Source organism: Hyperoodon ampullatus (genome assembly GCF_949752795.1).
Source record: "Hyperoodon ampullatus genome assembly, chromosome: 5".
In the NCBI taxonomy this organism is placed as follows: domain Eukaryota; kingdom Metazoa; phylum Chordata; class Mammalia; order Artiodactyla; family Ziphiidae; genus Hyperoodon; species Hyperoodon ampullatus.
The window spans coordinates 50950564-50972054 of record NC_136918.1 but is presented as its reverse complement, the minus strand read 5'-3'; the positions used below and the strand labels follow the sequence as shown (position 1 = coordinate 50972054).

Below are 21491 nucleotides of genomic sequence, written 5' to 3'. Positions count from 1 at the left end.
CTAGCCCTAGTCAAGAGGCATCTTTTATAAAAGGTGTAAACATCAAGGTTCTAAAATTCAGAAGAGTTTTAAATTGATTAGGAGCTTCCCAAGTTGGGATATTAGTTTTTAAACAAGCGTATTTCCTTCAAGTACTCCACTTGAGTAAAGTTTTGCACTTTTTATCAATGCAGCGCATTCCTTTTGCTTGGTTTTAGATATGTTCATATTTCAGCCATGCTAGTTAGCATAAAGTGATAGTTACGAGCCATAAGAAAATCTTACGACTTAATTTTTACACAACTACATTTAAGAGTTTTAGCAGGGAAGAAAAAAGTAAAATCAGTCCACTGTACATATTAGTGTAGTTTGGTAGCTGATTTTCACTACCAACAGTAGACTCCAGTCCTCATGTTGGTAAGTATGGGGAGGGTAATGCATTTTGTAAGCACTAAATTAAGTTTATGAATCTATCTAAAACATTATTTAATCTCTCACTACAATAATTTTGTGGTTATGCTAAGAGCCATGTATACTTTTAGGTGATTCTTTTGTTAATCCTTCTAGGATAGCAAGGAGGCAGAAAACCTTCACTGTTTTATTATTTTCTCAGAATATCTTTAATAAGACTAAACTCCTTAATTCTAGTATAAATTTCCAAATGTGGTCACTATCCACTGATTTCATAAGAAAAATCCTCTTATCAGATTTATGTTCCTAAGAGTATTGGACAGCTTGGCCTTCATCTGATTTGTAGAAATGTTTTTGGCTATGGAACCAAAGTTTCAAATGCAGTTAATGGTTTCAATGTGACTCAGTCCTCAGACTTAATTGGATTGACTAAAATCTAAAAGAATGTATGCTTTTAGAACGTAACATCTTGGGAATGTGGCACTACCAAAATTAGACTACTGATACATCAAATGTTGACTTTGGAAGCTTCAAAAAGGAGTTCCCATCACCCTCCTTAGCCCGATTTATTGTAGCAAATCTATTTCACTATATTTTGTCATTCAATGAGTTGGAGTCCTGTGGTATACTGCATTAGTTAGGAGGAAAATGTTTTTAAATGTTCTTTTAATGATGGCCCAAGAAGTATTTGACACAGCAAGTGCATGTGTTATTGTACTGAGAATATAGAATAATACAGTGTCACTAAATTTAAGACCTCTCCCCAGTCTTGCTGTTCCTGGCAAGACGTTTGGCCTGTGACTGCACTTACTGTTTGTGCTCATCAGAAACTGTCAATGTCTGCTTTACTTTAACTTTGCAGTCTGTAACGTCACGCTGTTTATTAAAAAAAAATATTACTTTGACTTGTGTCCAAACAATCCTTAGTGTACTATATGTTAAACAAAAAACTGTGATAATTATATTTTGCCATTTCTTTTTAATACTTAACAACAAACCAGTGTTGCTAATAATCAAAATTTAGCTGAATTTGAGTTCTTGTCAATAATGACTAAGTATAGTTGACTAAAAACCTGAAACTATTATGCCTTAAAAGCCAATTTTTCTGTCCCAGTAAAGTGATGAATATTAGAGAAATACCTGTTGAAATATTAACTTCCTTTAAGCATGAAGAATTACGTGCTTGTATTTTAAGCAGAAATATATGTGTACACATACATGTATGAATGTGTTTGTATGTGTGGACAGACTTTTTCCCAAGTCAGTTGATGACTAGAACCTAAAAGTGAAGTTCAGCTAGAAGCAAGCTGGTTTGCATTCAGCTATCATAAACCTTGCAAAAGGTAAGTCTGGGCTTTTCTTGGACCAGTAATGCACATGGGCATTGATATTTAGTACTTCTAAGCAATTCACAGCAAATAATTGCTAAAATTTTGTTTATTTTCCAAATGGTTAGAGTGACTTTGAGTTAACATTGTTGTAAACTGACTTTGTTCTTCAGGCATGTCTCTCTTTCCTGAGATGGACCAAGTAGCCACTATATAAATGGAAAATTGTAGTATTTGAAACACTTTAGGTTTCACACTTTCATGCACTTCAGGTTTCAGACTGTTTTAAATTTGTTAGAAGAAAAATCCAAAGAACTGCATATTGTTAGATGGGTGTCAAACTTACTAAGAAATGGAATAGATATGTGCCCTTAATTTAAGAAATCTAGAGAATCTCAATTTGCAGAATGATTTAAAATGTGTATGCATACATATATTTTATTATGGGGAAGTCTTTGGCGTACAAAATAATTTATTACAACCTTTTAAACAGCATGTTCTGGACCTTAAATGCATATGATATTTAGCCAAGAGAAGGTGGGGAGGAATCCTTTCCTGCAGTTCCCTACCCCAGCCCCTATACCCAGCTGTCCAACAAAAGTTACCAAGACCGATTGAATTTATTTTTGATGAGAATTGTGTATACTTAAGGTTTACAATATGATTTGATATACATAGTGAAATGATTGCTACAGTCAAGCCAATTAACGTTTCATCTCCTCACATAGTTACCTTTTGTGTGTGTGCGTGATGAGAGCACCTAAACTCTATTCTCTTAGCAAATTTCCAGCATTCGATACAGTATTATTAACTATAGTCATCATGCTGTACATTAGATCTCGAGATTTATTCATCTTATAACAAAATTTGTACCCTTTAACCAACATCTCCCCAGTTTCCCCCACCTCCCCGCCCCTGGTAACCAGCATTCTGCTCTCTGCTTTCTATGTATTTGACTTTTTTAGATTCTACATGTAAGTGAAAGCAGTTTTTTCTTTTCTGTCTGAATTATTTTACTTAGCACAACGCCCTCCAGGTTCATCCATGTTGTTGCAAATGGCAGGATCTCCTTTTTTTTAAGGCTGAAAAATATTCCATTGCATGTATTTATACACACATTATATATATATATATATATATATATATATATATATATATATATCTCACAATTTATTCATCTGTTGATGGACACTTAGGTTGTTTCCATATCTTGGCTGTTGTGAATAGAGCTGCAGTGAACATGGGAATGCAGAAATTTCTTGGAGGTATTGATTTCATTTCCTTTGGGTATATACCCAGAAGAGGGATAAGGCTGACTGAAAACTGAAACTTAGCAAAAGTTATCTACTAACAAACATTTTTGAGCACCTCTACTACGTACCAGAAACTAAGCTATGTGTTTTACATACTCTTCCTTTTTTCTTCCCTAAAAATAACCTCATGAAAGAAGAGATCATCCCCATTTTATAGATGAGAAGAGTGGCTCAAACAGTTCAGCTGAATTGCCCAAGGATACATATCTGAAAAGTTGTAATTATGGCCTACAAATTCAAAAAAAATGTACTCTGAGATACATGTTCTCTCCACTATTCCACACTAGAAAGAGGAGATAACACCAAAATTGTCCACTGCTGGTGAAGTCAATAGTGCTCTATTATTCAGTTTATTTAATAATGTGTGACTTGCACTTATTTGCTAAAAGGAATTAAATTGGCTTAGAGTCAAAGTTTCTGTTTTGATTACATCTTCATATAAAAGTTGTTTCAAAAGTCATTCTTTCTATTGTCCATGGTGTACAATTTTTTTAGTAAAATTGTAAAGATACTTTGAGGAACACTGGTTTCAGAACGAACTCTGTTTTCAACTCATATTCAGCTTAACCTGGAAAGCACTTGTTGGGAGAGTCTTGTGACAGTATTTAATAACCATGGGTGATTCATTAAAGTACGGACAATTGTTGACTATCCATGTGGGACTTTTCTATGATGCGGATTACCTGAGATGAATGTTAAATTCCATCCACTACAGCTTCTCCCTACTTCATAACACATTTCTAGCTATCTCTCACTCCCTCCAGAATGTACACAAAGAACAAAATGCGCTTACGGAAAGCATAATAGAAAAACTTGTTGCTCAAAGAAAAATCACAAGGTACACGGCAAGGTTAAGTACAAATAAGGCTAAGCTTAGTGAATTTCCTAGGCAGCGGCTTTCCTCCTTTCTCATGGATGGTGAGGTAAAACAGTAGGTCCACATTTTCTGAAATTATCAGATTATTATCTTCCTATAGTGAATGAACTGCTCTTCACTAAGACTTTTTTGAGAAATGTTTTAATGTGGACTATGTTGCATAGAACTAGACTGGCTGTTCAGTGCTCAATAGGTTAGAAACCCTCATCACTTATTTCCACAATGACAAGTTCTAGCTAGAGCTGATATTAGATGAAGCACAATGACTTTGAGCTCATTTTGCCCTGTGGAAACAAAAAGTGCTTCCCTGGCTGATGTGGAGAGATTTGGAGTGAAAAAAGATGGTGAATTTATATGTATTTATATAGAATAAATAAATACCTAATGAGACTTTTTAATGAGATTTTTCTTTCCCACATGAAATGTCATACCTTGCTTCTACACAGTTAGTTTGCAAGCAGGCATAATTAGGTCCTCAAGTGCAGAAATTGCAGGTATCTGAAGGCCCGGACTTTGGCCACCATCTTAAGATTTCTCTGCTCCTTCCTTTGCTCCTCCCAACACTCCACAGTTTGAACTGATGCTGTGCCATGTAAGGAACTTTGCACTTACCTCGTCTCTGAGTGCAGTGCTGTATTTTTCACATAAGAGGGACAGGTATTGTGCTAATCTCACCATGCCAACCATCAGGGCGCCCTCTCTCAGTCATGAAGGCCAAAATAACCAGTGGAAGATAACCATTTGGTCATATTTTTTATGAGAATGACGTCTTCAGATTGGCTGTCTGGAGTGTGGAAGCATGAAAAGGGGGTCCCATTTTGTGATCAAAGGGTTCCTTTATGTTCAGAGCACTGTCGAGCAAATCATTTCTATCCCAGGAGCACTTAGGGGTATAGAAGCACTAGGAATATGGAGGAGGAAGAAAGGTGAGGGCATTGTCTCTGAAAACAAGCACTTAAACAAAAGCTTTAATTCTGAAATTGCTTCAGACTGAAGCTATGAGGAGTTTTAATCTCAGAGGTGATGAAACCTATTACATAGCTCATGGGGAAGGGTTGCCAGGAGGGCAAATAGTGAAATGGCCATTTCTGAGCACTAAACAGGATGTGGGAATAAAGACACTGAGGTTTATCGCCATATCCACTAAGCACTCACGACACTGTGCCAAAGGCCCACAAAACTGTTTGAGACCTTAAAGATGATTGCATCCAAAATAGAAAACCAAACTCATCAGATTGAAATTAGTGCTTAAGTAAACACAACGAAGTGTAAAATGTCAACTAATCTAATACAACTCAACTTTTATAGTTATGTGAAAATGTACCCTTTAAATCATATGAACTTGTTCAGTATCCTTTAAAGGATAATCTTTAAATTTCTTTGATAAGAAAAATTACTTGTTTGATTTAAGGTGGACTGTAAGTACATTTTAACATTTTCGATATGATGGGGAATGGGACTGCCAAAAATAAGAATGATAAATAATTCTGTTCATTGGCCCAGTCTTTAAATTCCAGACACCAGTATGACCTCTCTTTTCTATATACCCCATTTTTCCTCCAAGAATTCTTTTAGCTTCATTTATCCTGATTGGGTCATTGTCACAATGTTCACTGGAAGAAAACAGATTTATCTAGAGATGGCTACTGCACCTTGCTAGGGACAGTCTGCCATGGAAAAGTTGCTGTAATTAGAACTGTTTCATTACATGAACTTTACACTACCTTGGAATTTATCTGGACAGCCTCTTCATTATCATGTAGGAGCACTTTCTGACCTGAATGGGTGAGCTTCACAAACACCTGCAGACACGGGTACTTGCCCGGACATCGGCAGTCCACACCACGGGTGAAAGACAGTCCATCCAGTCGTCCAAGATGTGTGTGTGGATGGTAGTGCTTAGATTCTTCTCTCTGAGTGCTTCAATTTGGAAAAAAATAAATGATTTTCACCCCTAGAAAAGTTAGTCCTATATTTCTAATGTGGTAACCCAAGGCACCTATTTCAAAGTAATGTAGGATGATTACAGAAGGCATCTAATGATTTGGGAGCATGGAGAACTTTGCAATGGGACAAACAGCAGCAAAGTGCCAAGTTCCATCTCAATTATGACCCTCCTTGCATATTTCTCACTATAGATCAATGGTTTTCAAACTTCAGAATCACCTGAGTGGGTTTCTTAGAATGAAGAATTTGTTAAAACATGGGTTCTATGACTTCACTCCCAGGGATTTGGGTTCAGTTGATCCAAGTTGAGGCCCAGGAATCTGTATATTTAATAGTATTTAAGTTGCAGGTATTTGGAGAACCACACTTTGAGCAATATTATCCTAAATACCGTAACCACAAATATTCATACTCAGAAATCTTATCTCTCCTGCCTCATCATCTCAAGATGCACCAACTGGCTTGTCCTGGTGAAAATGTGCCTTTGGAAGGAGTCCAACCACAGGGCTCTTAGACAACACAGCCTCCGAAAGTTGTGGTAACAAGGTACAATTCCACTCTACTTCCAAAGAGGCAAATGCAAATCACATGAGGAGTCTCTCATTAGAAAACTTGCCATGTTTTTACTATTAGTAATTTCCTTAAGGTCAAGAACTATATCCTATTCGTCTTTATGTTGCTCAAAGCACAAAGCACAATGCCTCTCACACAGTAGAGGCTCAATACGTGTTGTACTGAATTAAATTTTACTTGGAAAACATTCCTTGAGAATTTACACATGCACTGCATATACAGAATGTCACAGGTGCAATGAGACGGGGTAGACAAAATTCCTGCCCATGAAGACTTTGCGGTGGTGTTGAAGAGAAAGGACACTTGTGTATAAAATAATTAGAGAACAGGTCCAAGATAAAGTAAACGAGAGTGAGAGGAAAGGCTCTGATTGAATGCACAGGTCCACTTCCTCATGTATCCTCACACTCACATCTAGGTAAGTCTTTGTGTTTATCTCCCTGTGCCTTAAACACAAGAAGTTAGATTAGCAAATTCTAAAGCCAGAATGTTTGAAAAGCATTGTTTAGGTTCAGACTGCACTCTCATTAAGATCTTGGACTGTATGTAATCATTTTTCTTTATTAACATAACAAACCCGAGACACAGTGCATTTTAACATGATCTCAAGGCCCAGGGCATTAAAAAAAAAAATCACTAGATATGGCCTTAGAAGAATAAAATACTGGGCAAGTGAAAATACAAAAATGGAAAATAAGGTTCTTTCACAGGTTTAGCACTGGCCTGATTTTCACAAAATTAATTTCTCTACTTATTTAGACCAGGCATCTTAAAGTATTTAGAGTTGTCTGCCTTTCTGTATTAGAACTTAAAACTCTCTAAATCCTAACCAAGTGCCAAACAGAGTTTGATTTGAACCTTCCTTGAAGATTTCAGGAAGCTCCAATATAGAGAGTGGGATATTCTTTCCTATGTACAAGGGCCAGGCCAGAGGCTTTCAGGTAGAACCAGGAATGTATTTAAGGCTGAAACATTCAGCATGTTCTTTCAATAGTAATGTGCGTCAATTTGTCTACAAATAGACAAATTCCATCGTTTGATTGAGGAATGAGGGTATAAGGGAGTGGGGAAAGGTATGAGCTACCCAAGCCTCTCAACTTTTATGAAGCAAAACTTTCATCTTTTATGAAGCAAAACTATTCTCTGGTGGCACAAGATCACAAGGCAAGAGAGATGAGAACTCACCACTCTTAAACATTCCCTTAATTACTTCCAAACTATTTCCAGAAATGCTTAGAAAAGTAAGTGGTGGGAGATGAATCTGATATCAGATTCTGATATTCTGATATCAGAATAACAAAAGCAGGCCACACAGTTCCTTTTGTATGACCCTTTTTCTTCACTGAACTCCTAGGCCTCCCTCTTCCTGTACCCCCTGGGCCTTCTGTTGCTCTTCGGCTAGCCAAAGGGGAGATATACCTTGCTTACCCCCTACCCAGTGCCACCCTCCTCCAAAGTACCCCATGTTGTGTGAGCCTGTCTCCAAAATTAAACAGCTCCTCTACAACCCTAATCAACACTCCCATCCTCCTCACTGCATCAAACTTCAGTTAAGTATCAGGAGGCAAAGAGTCTTATATCAGAATGAATAGGCAGATTCTTTACTGGCTATATGACCTTGGGTATTCTACTTGGCCTTTCTGAGCCTCAGCTTTCTCATTCATAAAATGAAAGTTAAGTAATAAAATAATGCTTCCATCATGGACTTGCCATAGGTTTAAATAGGATAAAATATAATATATATTTGACATATATATTTAATAAACAGTAACTTATTACCTGTATTTACTAAGGAAACTACTTAAAAGGAAGAAAACTAATATTTATTGGCAACTACTATGTGCCAGGTAGATATTATCAAACTCAAAAAACTCAGACTCAAAAAACTTTTGTTATGCTCATGCAAAAGCTTATGCTCATCCCCTTCCCTGGGATATCTACATGTTAAAGACAGACTTTACTACCTACAGATATCTAATATGTGGACCATTGTTGAAAGAATTTTGAGATTGGAGGAGGGGAGTGACAAAGGAGTATCTTCCACTTTCTTACCACCTCTTCCTCCACACCCAGCTGCCTCCCAGCACTGAGAGAGGAACAGAGATTCTGGAGAAACCAAAGCCAGCCTCCCCTCCCCTCCTCTACCACTGTGCTTGCACCTGATTTGAACTGGAAATTCTAGGTCTCCTCTCTCTGTTTCTTACCTGAGCATGAAGGGCTTTAGGATGGTTATTCCAAGCAAAAAGAACATTAGGACAGAGAAGCCTATCATTGCAAACCCTAGCAGCATGGCTCAGTCCTCTGCAGCACTGGATGGCAGCTTCCTGTGCACATCTGGCGGGTCTCCGTCATTGTGGTCTATGTTTCTCTTCCTCCCTGAGGTAAAAAAGGCTGTCCTTTGTGGGAACAGGGAAGGAGATATTTCAGTAAGCTCATAAAGAATTGGGAACAGTGGTGATTATTCTGTGGAATATAGAAATATTGAATCACTATGTTGTGCACCTGGAACTAGCATAGTGTTGTAGGTCAATTATACTTCAATTTTAAAAATTAAACAAATAAACTATTTGTTTTTAAAAACCTAAGTTTAAATTCTAACATTTCTAGAAGAAAACATAAAACAAATCCTTTATGATCTTGGTGTAGGCAAATATTTCTTAGATACAACACAAAAGCACCATCTGAAAGAGAACAAACTGGTAAATTGGACTTCATCAAAATTTTAAATTTCTGCTCTTCAAAAGACACTGTTAAAAGAATGAAAATCAAGCCCAGACTGGAAGAAAATATTGGCAAATCATTGATCTGATAAAGGACTTGAATCCAGAACACATAAAGAACTCTCAGACTCAGTAATGTCACACAATCCAGTTAACGATTTCAACAGCCACTTCAAAGAAGTTATATAAAGAGCAAATAAGCACATAAAAAGATGCTCATTAGTAACTGGTACATTAAAACCACACGGAGATACCATATCACCTCCACTAGAATGGGTTTAACCAAAAAGACAGACAATACCAAGCGTTGGAGATGATGTGCAGGAACTGGAACTCTCCTACACTACAGCCAGGGGAGGCTGGCTTTGGTTTCTCCAGAATCCCTGTTCCTCTCTCAGTGCTGATGGGCATACAAAACAGTATAACCACCTTGGAAAACAGTTGGTATTTCCTAAAAAAGTTATGACCCAGGGGTTCCATTCCTACGTATTTATTTACCAAGCAAAATGAAAGCGTATAATCATACAAAGACTTGTACACCGATGTTCATGGCACCCCATTTGTAAGGAGCCCAAAACTGAAAACAACCCAAATTTTTATCAACAAGTATAAACTCTTACATTCACACAATGGAATAATACTCAGCAAGAGAACTGATAAACACAGTACTCATGATGAACCTCAAAATAATTACACTGAGTGAAAAAAGCCAAACAAAAGAGGTCACGCTGTATGATTCCATTCCTACAAATTTCTAGAAAATGCAAACTTACCTTTAGTGACAGAAAGCAGATTAGCGGTTACCTGGGGTTGGAGGAGGATGCAAAAGGGCACAAGGAAACTTTCATGGTAGTAGGTGATGGATATGTTTTTTATCTTGATCGTGTGATGGTTTCACTGGTATACACATGTCAAAACTTACCAAATGGCACACTTTAAATATGTGCCATTTGTCATATTGCAGTCATAAAGCGTTTTTTGACAAATGTTTAAAAAAAAAGTGGGAACATTTACCAACCCATGGGGGATGGAGGGATGATCCCATTTGCCGCCCACCTGAGGGTTGTAAGCAGGCTTGATGCAACACAATGAGATATTATATTCAGGGCATGGTTAAAAGTCCATCTAAACAAGCTAAAATGATGTGTTATAAATTTTTTTTTCATGTAACAAAACTAAGGAATGTTGCCTGGGTTAAGTCTTTAGAGATCTGTTTAATCAATGACTAGGAAAGAATTACCTATAAGTAGCTTTCATTCATTTTATGTAAATAGTGTTATAAACTTACTTATCTTCCAGGGAAATTGCATATTTCCCCTGAAAATATTTTTTACATTCTTTTATGAATTCCATATGGAAAGAATGACTCCGCAAGCTCACATTTGGAATTAATAGCATCCTGAAGTAGGATCTGACTTGTTCTTTCATATCCAGCTGTTGAGAAGGCAGCACATCCACCACATGGCTTTCTGGCCCAGGGCCCAGTCCGTTCAGAACAGTGAGGGCCTCGCTGCTGGCGTCTCCCTCGCCCACCTCTCCTCTGTCCTCATACAGCTCCACACAAGTGGCCCTACGCCTCTTCTCTCCCTCTCTCTGTTCTGCTCTAGCAAAGGAGGTGATAAATTCTTTCACAAGGGGGCGTCCAGGGATCAAAGTCCAAAACAAAGGTTGCCAACTGGTGACCCATGGACAGTATCCAGCCCACAGATGTGTTCTGTTTGGCCTTTTCTGTGTGTGTGGTTTTTTTTTTTTAATGTGGGATTCGTTGCTAACACTTAAAAAATCATGAAATTTCTCATAAAAATGCTGATTTCTACTTTTTTTAAAATAAATTTATTTATTTATTTTTGGCTGCGTTGGGTCTTCATTGCTGCACGTAGTCTAGTTGCGGCGAGCGGGGGCTACTGTTCGTTGCGGTGTGCGGGCTTCTCATTGTGGTGGCTTCTCTTGATGCAGAGCACGGGCTCTAAGCGCGCAGGCTCAGTAGTTGTGGCTCATGGGCTCTAGAGCGCAGGCTCCGTAGTTGTGACGCACGGGCTTAGTTGCTCTGCATCATGTGGGATCTTCCCAGACCAGGGATCGAACGCATGTCCCCTGCATTGGCAGGCGGATTCTTAACCACTGCACCACCAGGGAAGCCCACACAGCTATATTTTTATTGTTGTAATAATAATAGTCTTCTATTTCTCCAGCAAAATGGACTAGATACCCACTTTAACTGTAAACATAAAAATTCTGATCAAAACTTAAAAAAAGAGTTTGAAATACTCAAAGAACAAGAACTATGTGAAAGTAGGAACCCAGAAGGGAAAGTAGACTGGAGTAAAATTTAACCTTGAGGACATTTGCAGAACTTGGTGACCTTGAGCTTCAGTCTCACAGTTTGGGGGTGGGGGGAGACACAGGGACAGGAGACAATGCCCAGGGCCTATCCAAGGTGTGGGAGATAATGCTCTCAACGAGAGCTGGGACCCATAAGACCTTGTACTCAGTGTAAGGCTGAATTGGAAGTAGCCACCTCCTACACACAACTCCCCAGGAGACTGCAAGGAAAATGCCTTACTCTAACCTGACACTGAGTACAGGAGGAAAACTATAATCTCCCCTGAGATTTCATAACCTTAAGGTGATCCTTAAGAGAGTTTATAGCCAGAATTCACACTACCTGGGAAATCTAAAACCCTCAAGCTAAGAATTTCACTTAATCTTATCTCAAGTAGTTAGTGCCTTCTGGCAGCTGGCAGAAGCAAAGATATAAATTCTCTGGAGGAGATCACCTTCAACCTAGGTCTCAAAGGAATCCTATAAAGTTTCAAGGAGTATGTACTCTCATTCTAAAGTCATAAAGCGCACAATAAGGACCTTGGAGTGAGAAAAAGCAACAGAATCAGATCCAAAAAAAAACTTCAGATATTGGACAATATATAAAAATATATCTACAATATGCTTGAAGAAATAAAGGAGGGATTGGATAACAGAAAGAGCAAAAGACTCTAAAACATGACCAAGCCAATATTAAAAAGAACCAAATAGAATTTCTACAAATGAAAAATAAAATAAATGACATAAAAAGCTCAATGGACAACAAGGACCTACTATAGAGCACAGGGAACTATATTCAATATCTTGTAATAACTTATAATGGAAAAGAATTTGAAAAAGAATATATACATATAATATATATTATATATATATGGGAATCACTTTGCTGTACACCTGAAACATTGTAAATCAATTATACTTCAATAAAAAAATCAATGGACGGATTTAACAGTTAGATTAAATACATCTGAAAAGATAATTAGTAAATAGATGGACCTGCAAAATAAATATATTGCTAAATATACTTTAGCTAAAGTATAATACAGAGATTTCTTTAATGGAAAATATTGAAGAAAGGTTAAGAAGCATGGAAGATAGATAGAAAGGGTCTAACATAAAGTCTGTTCAGAATTCCAGAAAAAGAAGAGAAGAAAGCGAAGGAATATTTTTTAAAAAACAATAAAATTACAGAATTGAAGAAGACCCAGTCCACAGATTCCAGAAGCCAAGTGGGATAAAATAAAATGAAACCCACTACTATATACATCACAGAGATATTGCACAGACACCAAGACAAGAGAAATTCTTAAAAGCAGCCAGAGAAAAAGACAGATTAACTTCAAAGGAATGACAATTAGGCCGAAAGCTTACTTCTCTATAACAAGAAAAGAAGCCAGAAGACAGGAATATTGTCAATATGCTGAGAAAAAACAGAACTCTATACTCAGCAAAAATCTCTCAAGAATAAGTATGAAATAAAGGCATTTCAGACACATACAAGGCTGAGTTTGCCATCAACAGACTCTCACTAAAGAAAAAGGTCAAGTATTTACTTCAGGCAGAGGGAGAACAATCCAGGTAGAAGAGCTGAGATTTAGTCAAAAATGAAGAGCAATTACAGGAGTAAATAGGTAAGTAAAGATACAAACCTTACAAAATAACAATAATAATAAAACTTCAATAGTTAAATATTTAAATTTTAAATTTTCTTCATTAAAATGATGATGATAATGGTGATGATGTCATCTTGTGGGGTTAAAAGAAAAGACAAATACATTATAAGAGCACGTACCTTATAGGAGGTGACAGTGTTACTGTGTTCTAAATTACTAGTATTTTTTGAGGAGATGATAAAGATATTGATTTCACTTTAATAAGTTCAAGTCTGCATGCTAAAATTGATGGAGTATCCACTAAAAGAGTACAAATAGGTGATATAACTTCCAAACCAGTAGAGAGAGAAAGAATGAAAGGGGGAAAAAATCAATCTAAAAGAAAGCAAGGAAGAAGGGGAAAAAGAAAAACTCATGGAAAAGACAGGACAGATAGAAATCACAAAAACATGATAAAATAAATCTAAGTACACCAGTAACTACAATAAATCTAAATGGATCAAATGATCCAGTTAAAAGATAAAGATTGTCCGACTGGATTTAAATATATGTTTTTACATCTAAAACACACAGACGGGGAGGATCTTCAAGATGGTGGAGGAGTAGGACATGGAGATCACCTTCCTCTCCACAAATACATCAAAAACACATCTACATGTGGAACAACTCCTACAGAACACCTACTGAATGCTGGCAGAAGACTTCAGACTTCCCAAAAGGCAAGAAACTCCCCACGTACCTGGACGTGTGGCTGACAGGGTTTTGGTGCTCTTACCAGGTGTCAGGCCTGAGCCTCTGAGGTGCGAAAGCCAAGTTCAGGACACTGGACCACCAGAGACCTCCTGGCCCCACATAATATCAAACAGTGAAAGCTCTCCCAGAGATCTCCGTCTCAACGCTAAGACCCAGCTCCACTCAACGACCAGCAAGCTCCAGTGCTGGACACCGCATGCCAAACAACTAGCAAGACAGGAACACAACTCCACCCATTAGCAGAGAGGCTGCCTAAAGTCATAATAAGTTCACAGACACCCCAAAACACACCACGGGACACAGTCCTGCCCACCAGAAAGACAATATCCAGCCTTGTCCACCAGAACACAGGCACCAGTCCCCTCCACTAGAAAGCCTACACAACCCACTAAACCAACCTTAGCCACTGGGGGCAGACACCAAAAACAAAGGGAACTACTAACCTGCAGCCTGGGAAAAGGAGACCCCAAACACAGTAAGTTAAAAAAAAAAATGAGAAGACAGAAATACACAGCAGTTGAAGGAGCAAGGTAAAAACCCACCAGACCAAACAACAGAAGAGGAAATAGGCAGTCTACCTGAAAAAGAATTCAGAGTAATGATAGTAAAGATGATCCAAAAACTTGTAAATACAATGGAGAAAATACAAGAAATGTTTAACAAGGGCCTAGAAGAACTAAAGAGCAAACAAACAATGATGAACAGCACAATAAATGAAATTAAAATTTTTCTAGAAGGAATCAATAGCAGAATAACTGACGCAGAAGAATGGAGTAGTGACCTGGAAGATAAAATAGTGGAAATAACTACCGCGGAAGAACAAAAAAAAACACCCAAAGTTAGCAGAAGGAAAGAAATCATAAAGGTCAGATCAGAAATAAATGAAAAAGAAATGAAGGAAACAATAGCAAAGATCAATAAAACTAAAAGCTGGGTCTTTGAGAAGATAAACAAAATTGATAAACCATTATCCAGACTCATTAAGAAAAAAGGGGGGAAGACTCAAATCAACAGAATTAGAAATGAAAAAGGAGAAGTAACAACTGACACTGCAGAAATACAAAGAATCATAAGAGATTACTACAAGCAATTATATGCCAATAAAATGGACAACCTGGAAGAAATGGACAGATTCTTAGAAAAGCACAATCTTCCAAGACTGAACCAGGAAGAAATAGAAAATAAAAACAGACCAATCACAAGCACTGAAATTGAAACTGTGATTAAAAATCTTCCAACAAACAAAAGCCCAGGACCAGATGGCTTCACAGGTGAATACTATCAATCATTTAGAGAAGAGCTAACACCTATCCTTCACAAACTCTTCCAAAATATAGCAGAGGGAGGAACACTCCGAAACTCATTCTACGAGGCCAGCAACACCCTGATACCAAAACAAGACAAAGATGTCACAAAGAAAGAAAACTACAGGCCAATATCACTGATGAACATAGATGCAAAAATCCTCAACAAAACACTAGCAAACAGATTCCAACAACACATTTAAAGGATCATACACCATGATCAAGTGGGGTTTATCGCAGGAATGCAAGGATTCTTCAATATATGCAAATCAATTAATGTGATACACCATATTAACAAATTGAAGGAGAAAAACCATATGATAATCTCAATAGATGCAGACAAAGCTTTCGACAAAACTCAACACCCATTTATGATAAAAACCCTCCAGAAATTAGGCATAGAGGGAACTTACCTCAACATAATAAAGGCCGTATATGACAAACCCACAGACAACATCGTTCTCAATGGTGAAAAACTGAAATCACTTCTATGAAGATCAGGAACGAGACAAGGTTGCCCACTCTCACCACTATTATTCAACATAGTTTTGGAAGTTCTAGCCACAGAAATCAGAGAAGAAAAAGAAATAAAAGGAATCCAAACTGGAAAAGAAGAAGTAAAACTGTTACTGTTTGCAGATGACATAATACTATATATACAGAATCCTAAATATGCCACCAGAAAACTACTAGGACTAATCAATGAATTTGGTAAAGTAGCAGGACACAAAATTAATGCACAGAAATCTCTTGCATTCCTATACACTAATGATGAAAAATCTGAAAGAGAAATTAAGGAAACACTCTCATTTACCATTGCAACAAAAAGAATAAAATACCTAGGAATAAACCTACCTAAGGAGACAAAAGATCTATATGCAGAAAACTGTAAGACACTGTTGAAAGAAATTAAAGATGACACAAACAGATGAAGAGATATACCATACTCTTGGATTGGAAGAATCAACTTTGTGAAAATGACTATACTACCCAAAGCAATCTACAGATTCAATGTAATCCCTATCAACTACCAATGTCATTTTTCACAGAAGTAGAACAAAAAATTTCACAATTTGTATGTGAAACACAGAAGACCCCCAAATAGCCAAAGCAATCTTGAGAAAGAAAAATGGAGCTGGAGGAATCAGGCTCCCAGACTTCAGACTATAATACAAAGCTACAGTAACCAAGACAGTATGGTACTGGCATAAAAAAAGAAATATAGGTCAATGGAACAGGATAGAAAGCTCAGAGATAAACCCACACACATATGGTCACCTTATCTTTGATAAAGGAGGCAAAAATATAAAATGGAGAAAAGACAGCCTCTTCAATAAGTGGTGCTGGGAAAACTGGACAGCTACATGTAAAAGAATGAAATCAGAACACTCCCTAACACCATACACAAAAATAAACTGAAAATGGATTAAAGACCTAAATGTAAGGCCAGACACTATCAAACTCTTAGAGGAAAACATAGGCAGAACACTCTATGACATAAATCACAACAAGATCCTTTTTGGTCCACCTCCTAGAGAAAGGGAAATAAAAACAAAAATAAACAAATGGGACCTAATGAAACTTAAAAGCTTTTGCACATCAACGGAGACCGTAAACAAGACGAAAAAACAACCCTCAGAATAGGAGAAAATATCTGCAAACGAAGCAACCGACAAAGGATTGATCTCCAAAATATACAAGCAGCTCATGCAGCTCAATATCAAAAGAACAAACAACCCAATCCAAAAATGGGTAAAGACCTAAATAGACATTTCTCCAAAGAAGATACACAGATTGTCCACAAACACATGAAAGGATGCTCAACAACACTAATCATTAGAGAAATGCAAATCAAAACTACAATGAGGAGGATATAGGGAGGGGGAAGGGTAAGCTGTGACAAAGCGAAAGAGAGGCATGGACATATATACACTACCAAACGTAAGGTAGATAGATAGTGGGAAGCAGCCGCAGAGCACAGGGAGATCAGCTCGGTGCTTTGTGACCGCCTGGAGGGGTGGGATGGGGAGGGTAGGAGGGAGGGAGATGCATGAGGGAAGGGATGTGGGAACAGATGTATATGTATGACTGATTCACTTTGTTATAAAGCAGAAACTAATAAAAAAAAAAAAACTACAATGAGGTATCACCTCACACTGGTCAGAATGGCCATCATCAAAAAGTCTACAAACAATAAATACTGGAGAGGGTGTGGAGAAAAGGGAACACTCTTGCACTGCTGGTGGGAATGTGAATTGGTACAGCCACTATGGAGAACAGTATGGAGGTTTCTTAAAAAACTACAAATAACACTACCATATGACCCAGCAATCCCACTACTGGGCATATACCCTGAGAAAACCATAATTCAAAAAGAGTCATGTACCAAAATGTTCACTGCAGCTCTATTTACAATAGCCCGGAGATGGAAACAACCTAAGTGTCCATCATCAGATGAATGGATAAAGAAGATGTGGCACATATATACAATGGAATATTACTCAGCCATAAAAAGAAACGAAATTGAGCTATTTGTAATGAGGTGGATAGACCTAGAGTCTGTCATACAGAGTGAAGTAAGTCAGAAAGAGAAAGACAAATACCGTATGCTAACATATATATATGGAATCTGGGGGAAAAAATGGTTCTGAAGAACCTAAGCGCAGGACAGGAATAAAGACGCAGATGTAGAGAATGGACTTGAGGACACGGGGAGGGGGAAGGGGAAGCTGAGATGAAGTGAGAGAGTAGCACTGACATATATACACTACCAAATGTAAAATAGATAGCTAGTGGGAAGCAGCCGCATATCACAGGGAGATCAGATGGGTGCTTTGTGACCACCTAGATGGGTGGGATACGGAGGGTGGGAGGGAGACGCAAGAGGGAGGAGATATGGGGATATATGTATATGTATAGCTGATTCACTTTGTTATACAGCAGCAACTAAGACAACAATGTAAAGCAATTATACTCCAATAAAGATGTTTAAAAAATAAATAAAACACACAGATATACAGAAAGGTTGAAATTTGTTAGGCGAAGTCTAATGAAAAGCAAGGTGATATGAACGTTAAGGTTAAAAAGCTTTATTAGAAGTAAAGAAGTAATGACATTGATTTAAGGTTCATTTCACCTGGAAGATATGATATTAATTTATACGTACCTGATAGCATTGCCTCACTGACAGAACGATAGGAAGAAATAGACAAAATCCACTATCAGACTGACCTATTTTTACATACTCCCCCAGTAATTGATAGCTCAACCAGACAAATCAGTAAGGAAATAGATTTGAGCAAAGCAATTAACAAGCTTTTTCTAAATGATAAAGGTAGAATATTGTCCCCTACAGAATATATATTCTTCTCAAACATACGTGAAATATTTGAGACCTAACCACAAACTAAGCCATAAAGAAAGCATCAATAAATGTCAAAGGATTTGTAACAGTAATGAACTTATTTTGTATGCTCATTTTATGAAACTTTGAAAATATGGGTAAGTCTAGAGAAGAGAATAAAAATCGCTTACAGTTCTACCACTCAGAGAGAATTATTATTCACTTACTGGGTTATTCCCCTCGTCTATATTGTTTTAAATAGAAAGAGATCACACTGGATATATATATTTTTTTAAGCTTGTATTTTTCAGTTAACATAATAACCACTTTCCCATGTTGGTAGCAATTCTTTGTAACTCTTCTGTTGGCTACATAATATTCTATGAATTGGATATACCATAATTTCCTTAACCATTTCCTTACAGTTGAATATTAGGTTGTTTCCAGTTTTCTGAGGCCATAAACAGTCCTGTAATTAAGTTTGTGGTATTTATAAGCACCTTTCATCAAAGGACCTGAAAGTGCTTAAGAGTGATCTTATTTTATTCTCCAGCCAGTGAGATGAGTGAATAGCATTTTCATTCCTCTTTGCCAGCAATAATCTTCACTTTGAACCAATGTGTTACCTGGAGGCACTTTATTATAGTCAAGGCATTACCCACCCCTTCCTGCTGCTCCCCTGCAGAAAGAACTGACTTTCCCACCAGCCCTGACCACCGCAGTTGCTACAGGTGCCTTCTGGCTTAGCATGAGGCAAACTCAATTTCAAAGAGCTTGAACATGTTCATCTGGGTGTGATCCCTGTGGAAGCCCGCAGCCTCTTCCTCCAACACTGTAACTTGGGCAGAGTGTTCCTTAGAAGGATGATGCGGTTGATCAAAGCTTGATAATTCAGCTGACATTCATTTCACATGTGTATGTGATTTCTAAGCACTGGGTATGTTAAATATTTCCCTGTAATTTGTTTGTGTTGCAGGGATTTGGGTAATTATTTTTACCCTTCTATTTTTTAATTACAAAATTATTTAACAACTTCTTTTGAAACAGCAAAGGAGGTTGAGCAAAGTCAACGTGGTTCATGAAATTCAGCAAGAGGCAAGATGGGTGATCCAACTGTGCATTTCAGAAGTGAAAATGGGATGCTGTATTGCTTTGGGGAGAACACAACTGCTCTGATAGCTAGTTAATTATGTTATGAATGGGGCATTAAAAATTGTTCCCTTGGGCTTCCCTGGTGGCGCAGTGGTTGAGAGTCCGCCTGCCGAAGCAGGGCACACGGGTTCGTGCCCTGGACTGGGAAGATCCCACATGCCGCGGAGCGGCTGGGCCCGTGAGCCATGGCCGCTGAGCCTGCGCGTCCGGAGCCTGTGCTCCGCAACGGGAGAGGCCACAGCAGTGAGAAGCCCGCGTACCACAAAAAAAAAAAAAAAAAAAATTGTTCCCTTGCATGTTTGTCATTTGATCTTCTGCCATACAATGACTCACTTTGATTGTCTTCTCACAAAAGCATTAGTTCACTTGCAGGACAGAAACGTTTTTGCCTCTATCTCTTTCTTCGGTTTGTTCCTTCCTCCTCCAGCCCCAACCTCCGTCCAAACCCCTACCTCTCACTCTCCTGCATACTTTCTCCCAAATACATAAAGACCCATGAGTGTAGTTAAAGAACAATGGGAGTGGGCAATGTGATGACCATTATGATCTTTACTGTTTCCACGTTCTCAGCTCCCAGCTCCACTTGGGCCACTAACAAACCATCCAGGTTTCCAGATAGAGTGACTGAACTTAGCTGTGAAATGTACCCTCCCACGAGTAAGCTGGCAAGTTTTAATACCTCATTCCTCAAACACCCTCAGGCATTGCTCTTCTCTCCATGTTGGTGCCCACTTCTCAATGCCCCACTGCCCCATGCCTGGGGACAGGCAAAGTACAGCCCCTCTGCTTTGCATTCCCCTGCTCCTCAAGATAACCTGTCTCACTTCCCCCTTAAATAGTAGAGGCTGGTGGTCAATAGCCACAGCTAAAATGTGAAATGGAATAGTATAGAAAGTAGTACCTAGAGAGTATGCTAAGGCATGCAGAGACCATTACTATCGCCATCAGCAGACAAGAGGATGGGGCAGAGAGAGGCTAAGTGACTTGCCCACAGTCATACAGCTATTTAAATGATGGAGCTGGATTTGAACTCAGGCTGTGACTCCAAGACCCAAGCAGATTTCACCAATGTGACAAATTCTGGTAGTAATTTCATTTAACCAACAGACATTTGTTGAGCACCAACTATGTGCTGGGCCATGTTCTACTGCTGGGGAGCCAGAGAGGAGTTTAAAAAGATCCCTAGCCTCCAAAAACTTGCAGCCTAGATGAGGAAGCCAACAAGAAAGGATGCAACCCCTGGATAGCAGTGCTGCTGGGGAAGCCTCCAAGGTCCCCTGGGAGGCATGACAAGTGGACACCCTCAGAGGATGAAGACCAAATTCAACCTCCAAACTCCTTATGGCCGCTCTTCTTCTAGCCACTTGTTCAGCGAGATGCCCATGAAAGCTGAGAGATTCTGGTGGTGACTTACCTCCCCTGGCGTCTCCAGCCGCCCTGGAGTGTAATTTGCACGGGGATGCTGAACAGCTGCATGAGACCAGGAGGCTGGGCAAAATGGACTCCTTCCACCTGAGCCATAGCCTCTGAGGGCACCAGAAGGGTGAAGTTTAAACATCAACAGAAGTGGGGTCCCCGGGGAGCCACCAGTCCCCGGCGCAGGCAGCCATTGGAAGGACCTGCACCTCCAGAGCTGCCACCTGGTGGTGTGCGGTGCCCGCTCTCCTGGGGAGGTGGGGGGTTAGGGCTGGCCTGTCTGGGGGTTCTGCAGATTCCCGGCAAGGCAGGGCGGTCCATCCAAAAGGCTCAAGGCCCTAAGTGGTTTTCTGCAGCCATACCTTCTCCCCGTGGTCGCCCAATGCCTGCCGCTGCCTTATCACCTGGGTTCTGCTTCAGCAGCCGGTGCATCGCCATAG

The 21491-nt window shown here is 38.8% G+C and overlaps 1 protein-coding gene across 1 annotated transcript; it reads right to left on the bottom strand.

The window, feature by feature from the left end:
- Positions 1-698: 698 nt before the first annotated feature.
- On the bottom strand, positions 699-21111 carry LOC307053736 (calcium-activated potassium channel subunit beta-3-like; the record flags this gene model as incomplete). The annotated part of the gene is given in 6 exon segments (XM_079705225.1): positions 699-1266; positions 5633-5763; positions 5766-5821; positions 8633-8721; positions 8725-8824; positions 21050-21111. Coding segments are annotated over 6 exon segments (507 nt in total). The 3' UTR covers positions 699-1197.
- Between the last annotated feature and the right edge of the window lie 380 nt (positions 21112-21491).